This window comes from Trachemys scripta, chromosome 2, assembly GCF_013100865.1.
Source record: "Trachemys scripta elegans isolate TJP31775 chromosome 2, CAS_Tse_1.0, whole genome shotgun sequence".
Classification (NCBI taxonomy): domain Eukaryota; kingdom Metazoa; phylum Chordata; order Testudines; family Emydidae; genus Trachemys; species Trachemys scripta.
The window spans coordinates 281,044,689-281,058,853 of record NC_048299.1 but is presented as its reverse complement, the minus strand read 5'-3'; the positions used below and the strand labels follow the sequence as shown (position 1 = coordinate 281,058,853).

At 55.8% G+C, this 14,165-nt stretch overlaps 1 protein-coding gene across 1 annotated transcript in view; it reads left to right on the top strand.

The window, feature by feature from the left end:
• Positions 1 to 14,165, top strand: part of MROH1 (maestro heat like repeat family member 1) — a gene marked incomplete in the record, with an annotated part of 97,157 nt that overhangs the window by 21,732 nt on the left and 61,260 nt on the right. Inside the window, 10 exon segments of the mRNA XM_034763781.1 lie at positions 168 to 319; positions 1,045 to 1,185; positions 2,167 to 2,259; positions 6,191 to 6,269; positions 8,517 to 8,630; positions 9,687 to 9,760; positions 10,480 to 10,599; positions 12,639 to 12,749; positions 13,560 to 13,704; positions 13,845 to 13,885. Coding sequence (XP_034619672.1) covers positions 168 to 319; positions 1,045 to 1,185; positions 2,167 to 2,259; positions 6,191 to 6,269; positions 8,517 to 8,630; positions 9,687 to 9,760; positions 10,480 to 10,599; positions 12,639 to 12,749; positions 13,560 to 13,704; positions 13,845 to 13,885 — 1,070 coding nt within the window.

Genomic DNA, 14,165 nt, shown 5'->3' with positions numbered 1-14,165 from the left:
GCTTCTGCTAATCAAGTGTTACAGGGGAATTGCTCCAGCACCAGGACGCTGGATATTGCTCAAACAGCAGCATCTCCGACCTCAGTCGAAAGCCTGCTGTTCACTCTGTGTGTGTGTGTGTGTGTGTGTGTGTGTGATATCTAAATGTAAGTAAATCTGTCTTGTAGCTCTGCAGCATTTCAGTGAGAGCATCCAGGAATACCTGGCGAACTTGGATAAAGCGCCTGACCCCACTGTAAGGAAAGACACCTTCTCCAATGAGATCTTCAACGCCTACGATGTGCTCTTCAACATCTGGCTGCAGAGCCGGGAGGCCAAGGTGCGGCTGTGTCCTTTGGTAGTGTGGTGTGGTGTGGCTACAGCCCTGAGCAGTTGCGTGGCAGTGGGTTTCTCCCTTCCCCCTAAATCTCCACTGTCAGACTGGGTCTCCCATGCTCATGCAGGGGTCTGTAGTCTGCCTTTCTCCACCATCCCACCCTAAAGACACTGGCTGAAGAAGCGCCTGTCTTGCTCTAACACCGTGCCAGTGTTTGCCCCCTGGGACCGCTGTAGTTGTCACTCCGTCCCTAAGTTACACAGCTTGGCGTGGGAGAGTTGTGTGCACCCCTTGCTAGCATCAGGGTGTCAGCTGAACCTAAGGGAGAGGAGGCAAGATCCAAACCCTATGCAGGAAGAAACCGGGCATGCTTCATCTAGCTGGATGTGGGCGTGACGGAAGGTGGCCTGGCTACACCATCCACCCTCTCTGTCAGCACCTGGTGCCAATGGCTCCTTTGAATGCACGGTGAGACCCAGCTCCCCTTGCCCTTGGGTTGGTGGAGCAGTGTGGGCAAATTACACTGCCGCTGCACCTTTCGCTGGGTCCTCGGAGCAGGCTCGGTCTGCATAGTGGCTAGCCTGAGACGTCTCCCGGCACCCGAGGAGCACAAACCAACCCCTCTGCCCGTCGTGCTGCTGTGGGGGCAGTGTTGGCGCCAGCCTAGCAGCACAGGGCTCGGGTTGGCTGTGCAGTCTGACGCTTGCAGGTTGTTTCTGTCCCTGCAGCTGAGACTCGCCGTCGTGAAGGCTCTTGGGCCCATGAGTCACCTGATGCCCAGCGAAAAGCTCGAGGAGCAGCTCCCGAGACTGGTGCCGGGAATTCTCGCTCTCTACAAGAAGCATGTGGAGGCCTTTTATGTGACCAAGGTAAATGGCTCAGCACACTGCTCCCGTGGGACTGAGGGGCCCCTTCTTGTGTCCCCCCCACAGCTACCTGTAATCCATGTATGTGTGCTCCTTGGAGCATTGACTGGGGTGCTCCCAGGGGTGGGGGTGGGACAGGAGAGCAGACTGCCTGTCCGATAGGCTCCCCGTGGGTGTGCACGTGCTCAGTACAAGCTGCGTGCCCCTCGAGGACCCACAGTCCTGTCGCTTCCTTTCCTGCTAGGCCCTTCTAGTCTGCCCAGCACAGTCCGACTGCGCTCCAGGCTTTGGCAGCCAAGGAGCAATTCGAAGGTTCCCCTTTGTGTCATGTGCCCAGACCCATGCGGTTACAAATCCTGCCTGGTCTAAACGCTCTGGCTTGGCCCCACTGAGGCTGGCCAGTGTGGTATTGGCAGGTGCTGATACCCCTTCCCCAAAGGCTGAACCTGCCATTGGCCAGGGTCCGGCTAGTGCTACCATGTGCCTCTCTTTGTCGGGGAGGGGCCGAGTATAGCGCTCCCTCTGCCCCATGTCCTACTCTGGTGCTGGGACCGCTGTATTTCCTTCTGTCCTGGACTCCTTGCTCTGCTTGTCCTTGGCTCCCGCTGCCTGTAAGGGGGAGGACTTCCAGGCGAGCCTCCCGAGACAGAGTGCTGTTCGCAGAGAAGCGATGGCTGGGTTGGTAGTCTGCCGACGTACGTGGCTGGCTGCAGCAGCCGGTATGCGGAGGTGCTGCTCTGTGGCTGGCTGCAGCAGGAGAATGGGGGAAGGTGGAGGAGTTCCAGAAACCTCCTTGGTGCTTTACCCACAGCAGTTGGATGATGTTTGCACTTGTTCTACTACAGCCCCGTCCCCGTAGCTCAGCGCATGCTGGGATGGAGTCTCTCTGCTCCCGATCGCCAAGTCGTTACCCTTTCACTTCCAGCGGGGCAGCGGTTCCTTTTCCTCGTGCTAATCGCAGCATTGCAATGTCTTTCTGAGCAGAGCTTGTGCCAGATTCTTGAGGCTTCCGTCAACTTTGGCAGCCGCACTCTGGACACGCAGCTTGATGCCCTTCTGAGCACCCTGCATCCCCAGGTAAGGATCGAGATGGGCCAGCAGGGCTGGGGGCTGGTGAGCCCAGATGTGTCTCAGGAAACGGCACGTGGGATCCAGAGCCTGGGGCTGCAGTTCACATCCGAGTGCTGCAGCCACCTGCATCCAGCTGAGAACTGGGGGTGTTGGGGGCCTCCTACCCGAAACTCTCTCCCGCTTTGCAGAAGGAACTTCCCAGTCTAGAAAGCCCCCAGGCTCCAATTTGGAATGAGGCAGGAGAAATGTCTCCATTTAAACAGACCATATTTCTGGTTTGAGGGCAGGGGCCATGCTGGCCGGCCTGTGCACGTTCCAGAAGGGGCGAGAGGTATTTGGAAGGAGCAGCTGCTGCTACCAGCACAGTTCAGGGCGAGCTGCCGAGGAACATGGAGCACGTTTCTCTGCTAGAGAGAAAGTTGGCTTGGTGCCTCCTAGCTGCCCTGAGGTGCTCCTGCTAGCAGAGAGCTCCTTCCCTGATGGCCCTTACCCTGGCCAGGGAGAGGAGGAGCCAGTCCCTTGCTAGCAGGATCAGAAGCTGTTTGCTCTCCTGCCCCAGCTGTCCTGAACAAGGGTCACACCCCACTCTCAGTGAAGCAGTAAAGACAGAATCCACAATCACGTGTGGAGAAAAGACAAACCCTTGAAAGGTTGAAAACTAGACATGAGCAGCACCAAGTACTGCTAATAATCCCGGGAGCAAGATCGGCGTATCCTGGAGCATCTTATTCATCACCCCTACAGGGGTGGTCTGGCACCAACCTCTAGATTAATCCTGTAACTGTTAAGCACCAGTTGTCCATGGTTTCTCAGTAGCATATACAGGAACTGAGGTTTCACCTTCATCCTAGTAGGGCAGGATGTTGGCTCCATCTTTTGTGTGTGGTGTGTTTGGGATCTTTCTGGGTGGGGTGCCAAACCTTGGTAGGTGGGGGGAGTCGTGCATGGTTCTTTTGAGGCTGGAAAGGTGGGAGGTCACTGGCTTCCCATGGTGGAGTCTGTAACTGGCTGGGAGCGTTCCTTGTTAGATGCACCTAGAGGTAGGTTTGCATTGCCTAGGATTGTCCAGACTACGTACCTCTGGGACAGCTGTCGTGGACTTGGCTGAAGATTCCAAGTGCTTCCCCACCAGCCACCAGTTTTCTCTTGCAGGCTGCTAAATGAGCTTATTCCTATTGTAGCTTTTCAATGTCCCTGAGTATCTAATCTCGACAAACGCTCCCTCCCCTCCAAGCCCTTAGCACAGGGGAGGGCAAACTATGGCCCGTGGGCTGGATCCAGCCCCTGTTTTTCCCCCCCCACCCCCACTCCCTGTTCCTCTTCAGCCTAGGTTGGGCTAGCCTATGGCTGCTGAATTCATTCACCAAACCATACGTGGGGGAGGGAGTTGAGCCCCTTGATCAGATGGCCTCCGTCTAGGGGGTGGCCCCCTTTTAAATCACGGTAATGTATTTTTAAGCTAATATTTAATTTTGTTTTTCCTTTGGGGCCTGAAAGATCAGGTGCCCTGGGCTCCATGTGGCTGGGGGATGGGCAACACACAAGGCATTGACGCGTGCTCTTCAGTGCCCTTCCTCCACCACTGCTTTGCCCAGGCTCCCAGCTGGAGCTGCTGATATGAGAGCCCGTCACACTGACAAACAAATGCTGTTAAAATGCTAAACCCCCAGTCTAATGCTAGCTGCACTAAGGTACCTGAAAACACCCGTTTTACCGGATGTGCTAGTCAGACAGCAGGCCTGTGACTATAGCAGAGGAACCGAAGGTGGTGAGACCTGCGTGTAGAAAACTTTTTAACAGACAAAATAAGACTAAGATAATGGATGCCAATCCTATGCAGACTGTATGCTAATGAAATAGTACTCTATATACAACTCTACATATAAAATGATGGGGTCTAAATTAGCTGTTACCCCTCAGGAAAGAGATCTTGGAGTCACTGTGGATAGTTCTCTGAAAACATCCACTCAATGTGCAGCAGCATCAAAAAAGCGAACAGAATGCTGGGAATCCTTAGGAAAGGGATAGAGAACCAGACAGAAAATATCATAATGCCTCTATAGATCCATGGTACGCCCACATCTTGAATACTGCGTGCAGATGTGGTCGCCCCATCTCAAAGATGTATTGGAATTGGAAAAGGGACTGTGAAGGGCAACAGAAATGATTTGGGGTATGGAACGGCTGCCATATGAGTAAAGATTAATAAGACTGACTTTTCAGCTTGGAAAAGAGACGGCTAAGTGGGGATGTGATAGAGGTCTATAGTGAATAAGGAAGTGTTGTTTACTCATTCTCATAATACAAGAACTAGCGATCACCCAATGAAATTAATAGGCAGCAGATTTAAAACAAAAGAAAATATTTCTTCACAATGCATAATCAACCTGTGGAAGTCGTTACCAGGGGATATTGTGAAGGCCAAAACTATAACGGTTTAAAAAAAAAAAAAAAAGGACCTGTCCTCCAGGAACTTATCTAGTTCTGTCATAGACTTTAAGGTCAGAAGGGACCATTATGATCATCTAGTCCAGGGGTTGGCAACCTTTCAGAAGTGATGTGCCAAGTCATCATTTATTCACTCTAAGTTAAATTTTCACGTGCCAGTAATACAGAAAGATCTTCTAAAAACGTTAAAATGTAAGTCTATAATATATAACTAAACTATTGTTGTATGTAAAGTAAATCAGGTTTTTAAAACGTTTAAGAAGCTTCATTTAAAATTAAATTAAAATGCAGAGCCCCCCCGGACCAGTGGCCAGGACCCGGGCAGTGTGAGTGCCACTGAAGATCAGCTCGCGTGCCACCTTTGGTATGCGTGCCATAGGTTGCCTACCCCTGGTCTAGTCTGACCTCCTGCACAACGCAGGCCACAGAATCTCACCCACCCACTCCTATAATAAACCCCTAACCTATGTCTGAGCTATTGAAGTCTTCAAATCATGGTTTAAAGACTTCAAGTTGCAGAGAATCCTCCAGCCATGACCCGTGCCCCACACTATCGATGGCTATTAGCCAGGATGGGCAGGGATGTAACACTTGCTCTGAGCGTCTAGCCTCTTTGCCAGAAGCTGGGAATGCCCAATAGGGGATGGATCACTTGATTCCCTGTTCTGCTCGTTCCGTCTGGGGCACCTGGCACCAGCCACTGTCGGAAGACAGGACACTGGGCTAGATGGACCATTGGTCTGACCCAGCCTGGCCACTCACAAGGGCTTGTTCTCGGGATCAGAAGTGGAGAGTGGAGTCCCTGATTTTAACCAATACAGTTATACAATAGTATCCGCCAAAAAGACCTGAACAGCCAGGATCTTTCTGGCACAAGTACAATGAGCAGCTTGCTTCGGTATGCCAGTAAGAAATATGTCCTGTCTGCAAGCTGGAGAGGGAGCAGATGGGGAGGGGGTCCCCAGATAAACTGCATATTAGAGCAGTCTGCAAAGAGCAATTTTTAGTATTTAAAAGAAGGGAGTCTGCAATGACTTGCAAAGGAAATAGATCGTGCTCTGATCTTGTTAAACTACACATGACATGGAAATGCGTAGCAGCTCCAAAACCCCAAACCCACAACTAGCTGATCCCATATACCAAGGCCACTGCACCCTCCCAGCTTGTCCAGTGAGCCTTGTCTCTGGAACCCGTGCGCTCTGCTAGCACTGAATGACCAAAGAGTGCTAAGGTCTGTGCCAGCAGGTGCACGCAGCTTCTCCAGCCTACTTCACAATGATCAAATGCCCAGAGTGCTCTGGGAGCATCACATGCAGCATGTGGCATGGATTCCGGGACTGTGAAATGCTGGGCTCTTCCATTGGCCAGGTCCAGCTGTGAGTGTGGACTCGGTGCCTGCGAGCGGCACTCAAGCTGAAAGGGTTTGGTATAGGGACTGAATGTCAGGTGCTGCCCAGCTCTCATTGATTTGACTGTTTCCCTCCCACAGATTTGTGCCCCGGTGGAGTCCTCCGTCCCCCTGAGTTTAAAAAACCACAACGAGGTCCTTCGATGCTTCACTGTCCTTGGTAAGGGCTGCGGGGGGCTGAGGGGTGAAGGCCGAGTCCCCTATGGACTCTCGCTGGGACTTACCTCCTGCCTGTCTACGGCAGTGTGTGCGGGTTTGAAATCTGCGGAAATTCTCTGACTCTCTGTGGAAGTGCCCATCCTAGTAACAGCAAACTCTTGTGGTCAGTGGTCAGCATTTGTGGGAAAGGGGCTTTCCTGACCCCCTCTAAGCCAGTCTCCTGGCCCATTCAGGAAGGCTTGAGTTCCACCTGGTGAGTGCACAATCCTGAGATCTGGCTGTGTTTGCGGGGGGGGGGGGGGGGGGGAGGCACAAAACCACTGTTCACCCAGATCTGGGTGTCAAGTAGGGTTTGGCAGACTTCAGTTCTGGGGGGTGAGGAAATGGGACAGACTAGATTCTCGTTCCCACTGTCCCACCTGGCGTCAGGCTTGGTGAAAGCAATTGTTCCCGTCCTGTGTGGAGACCAGGCAGATCACAGGGCACCATTTGCTCTCTGGTGCTCCAGACTGAGGTGCTCACTGAGATCTGGCCATTAAACACTTGGCCTTGGACTGACTTTGCTCTCATACGAAAGTTTGCTGGTGTGGCGTGTCTCAGGAATGCTGAGGATTCCAACCTCTGAATTCATCGCTCTCCGAAGGCCTCTGGTTTCACTGCTCAAGCTCCTAAGGGCCGTTTAGCGGAGTCGTGGCAGATGACGCTGCTGCCTCTTTGGACAGATGGAGGCTAGTAATGCAGCACATGCCAGTTAGCCCTCTAGCGTAGCCGTGTACGCTGGAAGGGATAGCGGGGACAGAGACTGGCTTTGTAGGTACCCTGATGGTTTGTCTTAGAGCAGCAGATGGCAGCAGCCAGACGAGGTGGCAGGATTCCAGGGAGCGCCTCCAAGCAGAACTCCACTCTGCTGTCTAGCGCACAGGTGGTCTGCTAGCCTCTGGGTGAAAGCTCTGTGGAAGGACAGAGCTAGTTGAATTGTGTCTGGCTACTAGAGTCCTGCATGAAACAGAGCCCTGGTGTGATTTCTAGCACTGCTGAGCCCTGCCTCCTGTACGGACTGAGCCCTGTAGCCCCGGCTCTGGCAAGCTTCCCTTGCCAATGATTCATGCTTGAGAGGAAGCTTGTGGAATTGCCACTAAAGCAGCAGTAGTTTGATTAGGATCCTGCTAGACTTCTGCCTAGTCACAGTCAGATGACTTCTCCCCCCCCACACACCACACCCCCCAATCGTTGGCACTTGTGCTTGAAAGCCTCACAGCTGAGCAGCGCTTTCAACTGTTTTTATGCAAAGTAGCAACACTAGTTCTGAGAGGGCTGGAGTAATTGATTCCTTTCTTTTCTCCTATGCCCGTTTGACTTAGGCCCGTGCACGTTGCTTCAGCTGGTTCCCCTGGGGCTGAGCCAATCAGCCAATGCATCCTTGACCAATGCAAGGTGTTGGATGTTGGAAGGCGTAACCTGACCTCCTCCTGCACGGTCCTGGGTTCCAAACTACCCGCTCGCTGGGTGGTTTGGGAAGAGGAGGATGTGCGTGTCCACTTGTGGACAACTCTGCTGAATGTTCAGCAAAGGTTGTGACGGTGCATAACCAGTGGGGGAGACGTACTGAGAATACTGCAGTGGCATCGCACCAGTCAGCAGACAGCTTCCACTGGAGCAGGGGTGGCTCTGTTTTTTGCTGCCCCAAGCACGGCAGTCAGGCGGCCTTCGGCGGCATGCCTGTGGGCGGCCCGCAGTCATGGGGATTCGGCAGCGTTTCTGCAGGTGATCTGCCGGTCCCCCGCCTTCGGCGTACCCGCTGCCGAAGCCACGGAACCAGCGGGCCTCCCACGGGCACACCACCGAAGGTGGCCTGACTACTGCCCTCACAGCAGCCGGCAGGCCGCGCCCCCCGGCTTGCCGCCCCAGGCACACGCTTGCTGCGCTGGTGCCTGGAGTCGCCCCTGCACTGGAGTACTGGCCCCGTGAGCCAAGATAGCAGGAATAGAGGGCGTTCGAATGGCTTTTGAAACACACTGTAAAGCCATAGCCTTCGGTAACAGAGAGGCCTGTCCCAGCATGCAGTGCACCAAATTGAGGAGAATACCCCCGCTCATGCCCAGAGGGAGCATTGCCTCCTGGGACCTGTGGTCTCTGGGCTGCAGGCCTGTCAGACGAAGGTGACTGTCAGCCGCGTTTGGCCTGAGGCCTGACTGCTGACCGCTCCTGAGCGAAGAGTGTCCATGATGGTGGCCTTGTTCTTCTGCAGCCTGTACGTTTCCTGATCGCTTGCTTGGCTTCCTACTCCCAAAGCTGGAGAACCACCATGAGAGGATACGGGTGGGGACGCTGATCATCATGAGGCAAATTATCAACTGTGCCCGTAAGTAACACAGGGACCAGCTCCCTGTAGCAGCCCAGTTGTATCCATGCAGGGTGCCAGCGCCCAGGTGGGAATTCCTGCTCGGTGCTGGGGGCTGGGATTTACGAGGACTGACATTCCGGCAGACAGTCCCTGAGTCCTTCGGGGCAAGAGGAGACCATGTGATCTAGTCCAGCTGGCTATACAGCGCAGGCCAGAGAACTTCCTAGACAAACACCCTTCACGGCCTTGTGCCCCAGACAAGCCCTTACGCCAACATCCTATTTAGAATGGACTGTGCTGTAGAACATCACAAAGCAGGAACCTTGGGGCCACCCTGCAGGGCATGGCTTGGGATTTAAGCTCTATTCCTTGCTCCCAGCCCATTGTGGGCAGACAACTCTGAGGAAATAGCGCGCTCTTCCTCGGGGGGTGGAGGGAGCCAGGAATCCTTAGGCCGGAGAGCCCCCAGGCAGGTGGGCAGCTTGCGAGTAATCTGGATGTTCCTCTGAGCAGACCTGGCCTAGGATAATCCGCTACACAAAGCCTTTCCCTGAGTAGCCAAAATGCCTCAGGCCAACCCGACCCCGATTAGTTAACACAGCAATAAAGGATCTCCGCTTCCAGCCCACGGGACTGTTCTCCTGGCATAGTTATGGCAGAGCGGACTCCGGTGCTGGATGGCAAGCCTGCTCTGGCCTCATCCACGCCTCTTGGAGTAGAGCTGCTCCCTTCCCAAAGCCACGGCATGGAACTGTTAGCAACTCCACCCAGACTAGCCAAGTGTTGGCTTGGACTTCCTGCTGGCACAACGCTGCCCTGGATTCCACGCCTGCTCGGTGTGCAGAACCTGCATGGAGATTGCAGGGGGGCTTTGTAGCCAGTTGCTTGTTAGGTGGGGTGGAAAACCAGCTTCTTTCCTACTCCATGGCCCTTCCAAGGGGGAGAGGAGAGATGCACGTGTCTGGCCAGGGAGGGTGTCAGTGCTGGATGCTCTCTGGGGCCAGGCCCTGTGATCCTGTCAGTCTGGGAAGGGAGGTCAGTGATGAGTGGCTGAGCCGATGTTCTCTCTTCCAGCCTCTCAGATGGAGATTAAAAAGCCCTTTATTCTTTCTTCTATGAAACTTCCTCTGCAGGACAGCAGTAATAAGGTAACTGGGAACTCCCTCTGCTGTCCCTAACTCCCGGCTGGTCATGTGGGGAATGGGGCTTTTCTGGGACTTGGCTCCCCTTGGGGGCCCTGCGGCGTTCTGCACGTGCCCCATGCTGTACCAGCACGGCTCACCATGGGGCTCCCTGTCTCTCTGCCCCTCTTCTCATACGAGCCCCCTTGGCCCTCTGAGGTCACCTTCTGTCTCTCCTTCAGCGCCCTCCTCTGAGCACTTGTGACTCCCCTGCTGAGCTCCAGTGGGTTCCTCTTTTCAGACTAACCCACGTGTAATGACGATAAGCCCCTCTCATGACCGGCTGCTGTGATCCTTGTCCTCTGTCCTCCTGCCCTGTGTCAGTGCAGCAAAGGGGGGGTCTAGTTTAGACATCAGCTGGCTGGGGGCAGCTCCCGGTCCCATGTCTCTCAAGCACTGGGTCTGAGCAGCGTTCCTGTAGCTCTTCTGGCTCGGCAGGGCGTGGTTCTGCTCGCAAGGCACCAGGGTCTGGCTTTCAATCTAAACGCGTGGCCCTCTAGAGCAGTGGCTGGTGCAGCCTTGGGAGACTCTTAAATGGCTTGTAAAGAATCCCCTCTGGTGTGCATGGCAGCGTAGCCCAGCCGCTGGCTTGTGTTCGTGTAGGTGATTCCTGCTAGTCCCCGCCTGCTCCAGGATCCTGGCCTCTGCTTGGCCAGCAGCTCACCCTCTGTTCTGCGTTCCTCTAGGTGAAACGGGCCGTGGTGCAGGTGATCAGCGCAATGGCTCACCATGGCTATCTGGAACAGGCAGGTGGGGAAGTCATGATCGAGTACATCATCCACCAGTGTGCCCTTCCTCCTGACACGGTAAGACGGCCATGATACGGCCAGTTCTTACAATCACCCTTGCCTGGCCCTCCTAGATCAGGGCACACGACTCGTGGGGAGGACTGGCTCTGAGCCCTCAGGCTGTTGGCCTGGGTGTAAAGTTCATTTGTCTAGCCTGGCGGTGGTAGGCGCTCTCAGCCGGGCCTGCGTGGTCTATCTTGGGCCCATGTGAGAGCAAATCTTGGTTTTCATTCTAGCCAGCACATCCAGGGGCAAGGGCATTGGAGCCTTCCCAAAAGTGTTGGTGGAGGGGGAGGGGCCCCCCTCCCCTGAGGCCCTGTTTCCTCTCCCTCCCCCACCCCCATCCAAGCCAGAGTGGGGCCAGGGAATCAGCCCCCCCGCCCAGGATTGGTGGAAGGGGGGGCTGAAAGCAGCCCCCTGCCCATGTCTCTGCCCCCTGGGCTCCCCACTCAGGGCAGGTGGAGGGACCCACTCCCCACAGCTACCCGTGTGGCTCTCCTTGACCCAGCTCTGGCCGAGGGGGGTGGGGTGGGGGGAGTGGCAGCCTCAGAGCAGCAGCGCCCCCCTCCCATGGTAAAAGCTGTGCAGGCAGCAGTGGGGAGCCGCGGTGGACCCTCCATGTATCCGCGCTGCAGGTGGGGCTGAGGACAGCAGCACCAGCCTGTGTCCCCGTCCCCCAGACTCCTGCCCGGGGTCCGTGTTGTGGCTCTTACCATGCTGGGCTGCGCTCAGAGGCCCCCGCCTGTCAGGGTAAGAGCTGTGGGGAGAGGGCATGGAGTCACAGAACCTACACCTGCCCTGGGCCGGGCAGAGAGCCCAGGGGGCGGGGTCAGGGCTGGGGGCTGCTCTCTGGGTCCATGCCTGGGCTCCCCAGCCGGGCTCCACATTCAAAAAGTGGGAGGTCTATTGCTCCCCGGTGTGCCCCCGTTCGGCACTCTGTCCAGGGGTGATACGAACGGCCAAAGAGATTGGGTTCGGCCCTGGAGCCCCTGGCACAAAGTGTCTGAGCTGGAGCAGACCCCAGCTGCTCTTGCCTTGGGAGCAGAGGTGTGGCTGTGGCGATCAGAGTCCAGCGCAGTGTGGCCAGCCCAGTCTGAAGATGGTGGCCTAGCTTGGCAGGGACCTCTCGACTGCAGACTGGACCGTGGCGCTCTGCAGGCCTGGGAGCCTGGGTTTCTATGGCTGCTTGCACCACAGAGCTGCCTACTTCGGTGCTGCCAAGAGCCCGAGGAGCTGGCACATTTATAGATGTGGTCCCAACGTGGGCAATCCCCCTCTGTCAGTTCTTCTTCTACCCCTGGCTCTGTCCCTGCCAGTCCTCTCTGGTCTCTTCGCCCTCACGCAGTCCCTTGCTCGCACGCTAGAGCGTCTTGCATCACAATTGCTGGAACTTCCTCAGTGGCTCCTCCCTGACTCCTTCCGCAGGGAAAGGGAAGAGCTGAGCTAGACTGGCCAGGGAAGCAGGGGTGGGGGTCTTGGCAACTGATTCTCCCGTCCTTAGCTTCAGCCCAAAGCCTGGGGGGGGGGGAGCCTGAGCACCCAGGTAAAAGGCCAGGATTAGGCCGTGCCTGCCTCTCGTGGGCTTCCTGGGCCTAGTCATCTGGGCCCAAATTCTCAAGTGTCCACTTGAGACGTGGTGCCAGGCTGGCTGCTGCAGCCCCAAGGCATCGGTTGGAGCGGGGGGCGCTCGCATCGGGGAAAGCCCAAGTCGGGCACCCAAAATTCAGATGCCTTAAAAATCAATAAAAAGGCCGTGCACTCAGTGCTTCCTTTCCCGTCAGTAAAATGGGCGCACTCTGGCAGGAGGGCAGCCTGCAGCTCCTTGCAGAGACCAGGTGACTGACTGTGTGGGGCGGGGAAGGCAGGGGCCCGTTGTGATCCCAGGGTAGCGCTGCCATCTGCTGAACCTGCTGTGTTGATGGCTTGGCGAATGTGAGCCTGTGTTGGTGGGGGAAGGGGTGATGGTGCAGCCCCAGTGGAGAGGGAGCTGCCCTCGGTTTCCTGGGCCGGATCACAGCTGTGCTCCTCTCTGAACCTGCGTTCTTGCTCCCTTACAGCACCCCGGGAAGCAGACGCCGGAAGCTGACGACCTAACCAGCGACAGCGTCCAGAACATCAGCGTCCGTACGCTCTTCCTCATCAGCACCACTGTCGACAGGATGGACGAGGTGAGTCTGCGTCGCACTGTAGCTCAACTCCGTCTGACGCCCGTACCGCCTGCCTTACCAAGCACGTGAGCTGGGCCTTGCCAGACCAGCCCCCACCTCCTTGCCAGGGCTGCACAATCTGCTGTCAGGCTGCTGCAGTCACAAGAACAGAAGAACGGCCGTACCGGGTCAGACCAATGGTCCATCTAGCCCAGTATCCTGTTTACCGACAGTGGCCAATGCCAGGTGCCCCAGAGGGAGTGAACCAACAGGCAATGATCAAGTGATCTCTCTCCTGCCATCCATCTCCACCCTCTGACAGACAGAGGCTAGTCCCAAAGCCGGGCTCTCTCGTTGGAGAAGAGAACAAATCGGTTCTTCACTGAGCTGTTTGGTGACAATCGGAGTCCAGTTGCTCTTTCCTCTAAGCTGAGGGCATCTGGATTTCTAACCTCTGAACAAGGAACTGTCTCAGAGTTTGTAAGGTGGTGGAAGATGAGAAGGCCTTGATGTCCGTTAGCGTCCGGGTTCAGAGCAGGTGTACAAGGTGCTGGCCAACTTGAAGGGCTCGGTCCTTCCTGAAAAGAGCACTGGTGGCTCAGAGGAGGTGAATGTTCAGACCGTTATTCCTCCATCTTTGATGCCACATAGATGGCGCACCTCAGTGGAAACCCCCCCCTCCCCTTCCCATCCATCCAATCCCTGTGGTCAGCCGTTTCTCATGGGGCTCTCGGAGTCCTTTCGGTTCAGTCCCTTGGGCAGGGACCTTATCACATTCCCCTGTAAAGCACTACTGGTGCTAGACAAACATGAGCAACTTGTTCTCCACAGGTTCTCTGGCCGTATCTCTTGGAGTTCGTGACCCCCATAGAGTTTACCGGTGCCCTGACTCCCCTCTGCAGGAGCCTAATGCACCTGGCTACGAAGAGACAAGAGGAGGGAGAGACTACCTTCCTCATCCACTACGACACACATGGTTTGTATCGGCGGCTGCTCTCCTGGGCAGACTCTGCGTGCTTCCAGCAGAGGAAGTGTTGAGCGTCCAGAGCTTCTAATCTTGTGCTCAGGCTGTAGGTGAGCACGTTTCCCATCTGACGCTTGTTTCTGTATTTGTAGCAAACCTGCCATCACCGTGTGCTCTAATGGCGAGGCTGCTGGTAAGTGAGGTTGGGGCTGGCCTGGCTGGGTTCTCTGTGTGCTGAAAGAAGGTGGCATTTTCTTCCCTTGAGAGGGTGGGAAGAATGGATTGCCCTGGTACTCGTGCCCCCACCCCTCCGACTACCCTGCCCAGGACATTGGGACCCAGGTGCCTCCAAGCCGGGGGTGCTGTAAAAGCCTGGATAATCGTTCCCCTGGGCCTTACTGCTCCTGTGGTCACCGTAATCTGAGCCCGACGTGCTCTGATCCGGGAGCAGCAGCTTGGTCCTTTCTCCTGAG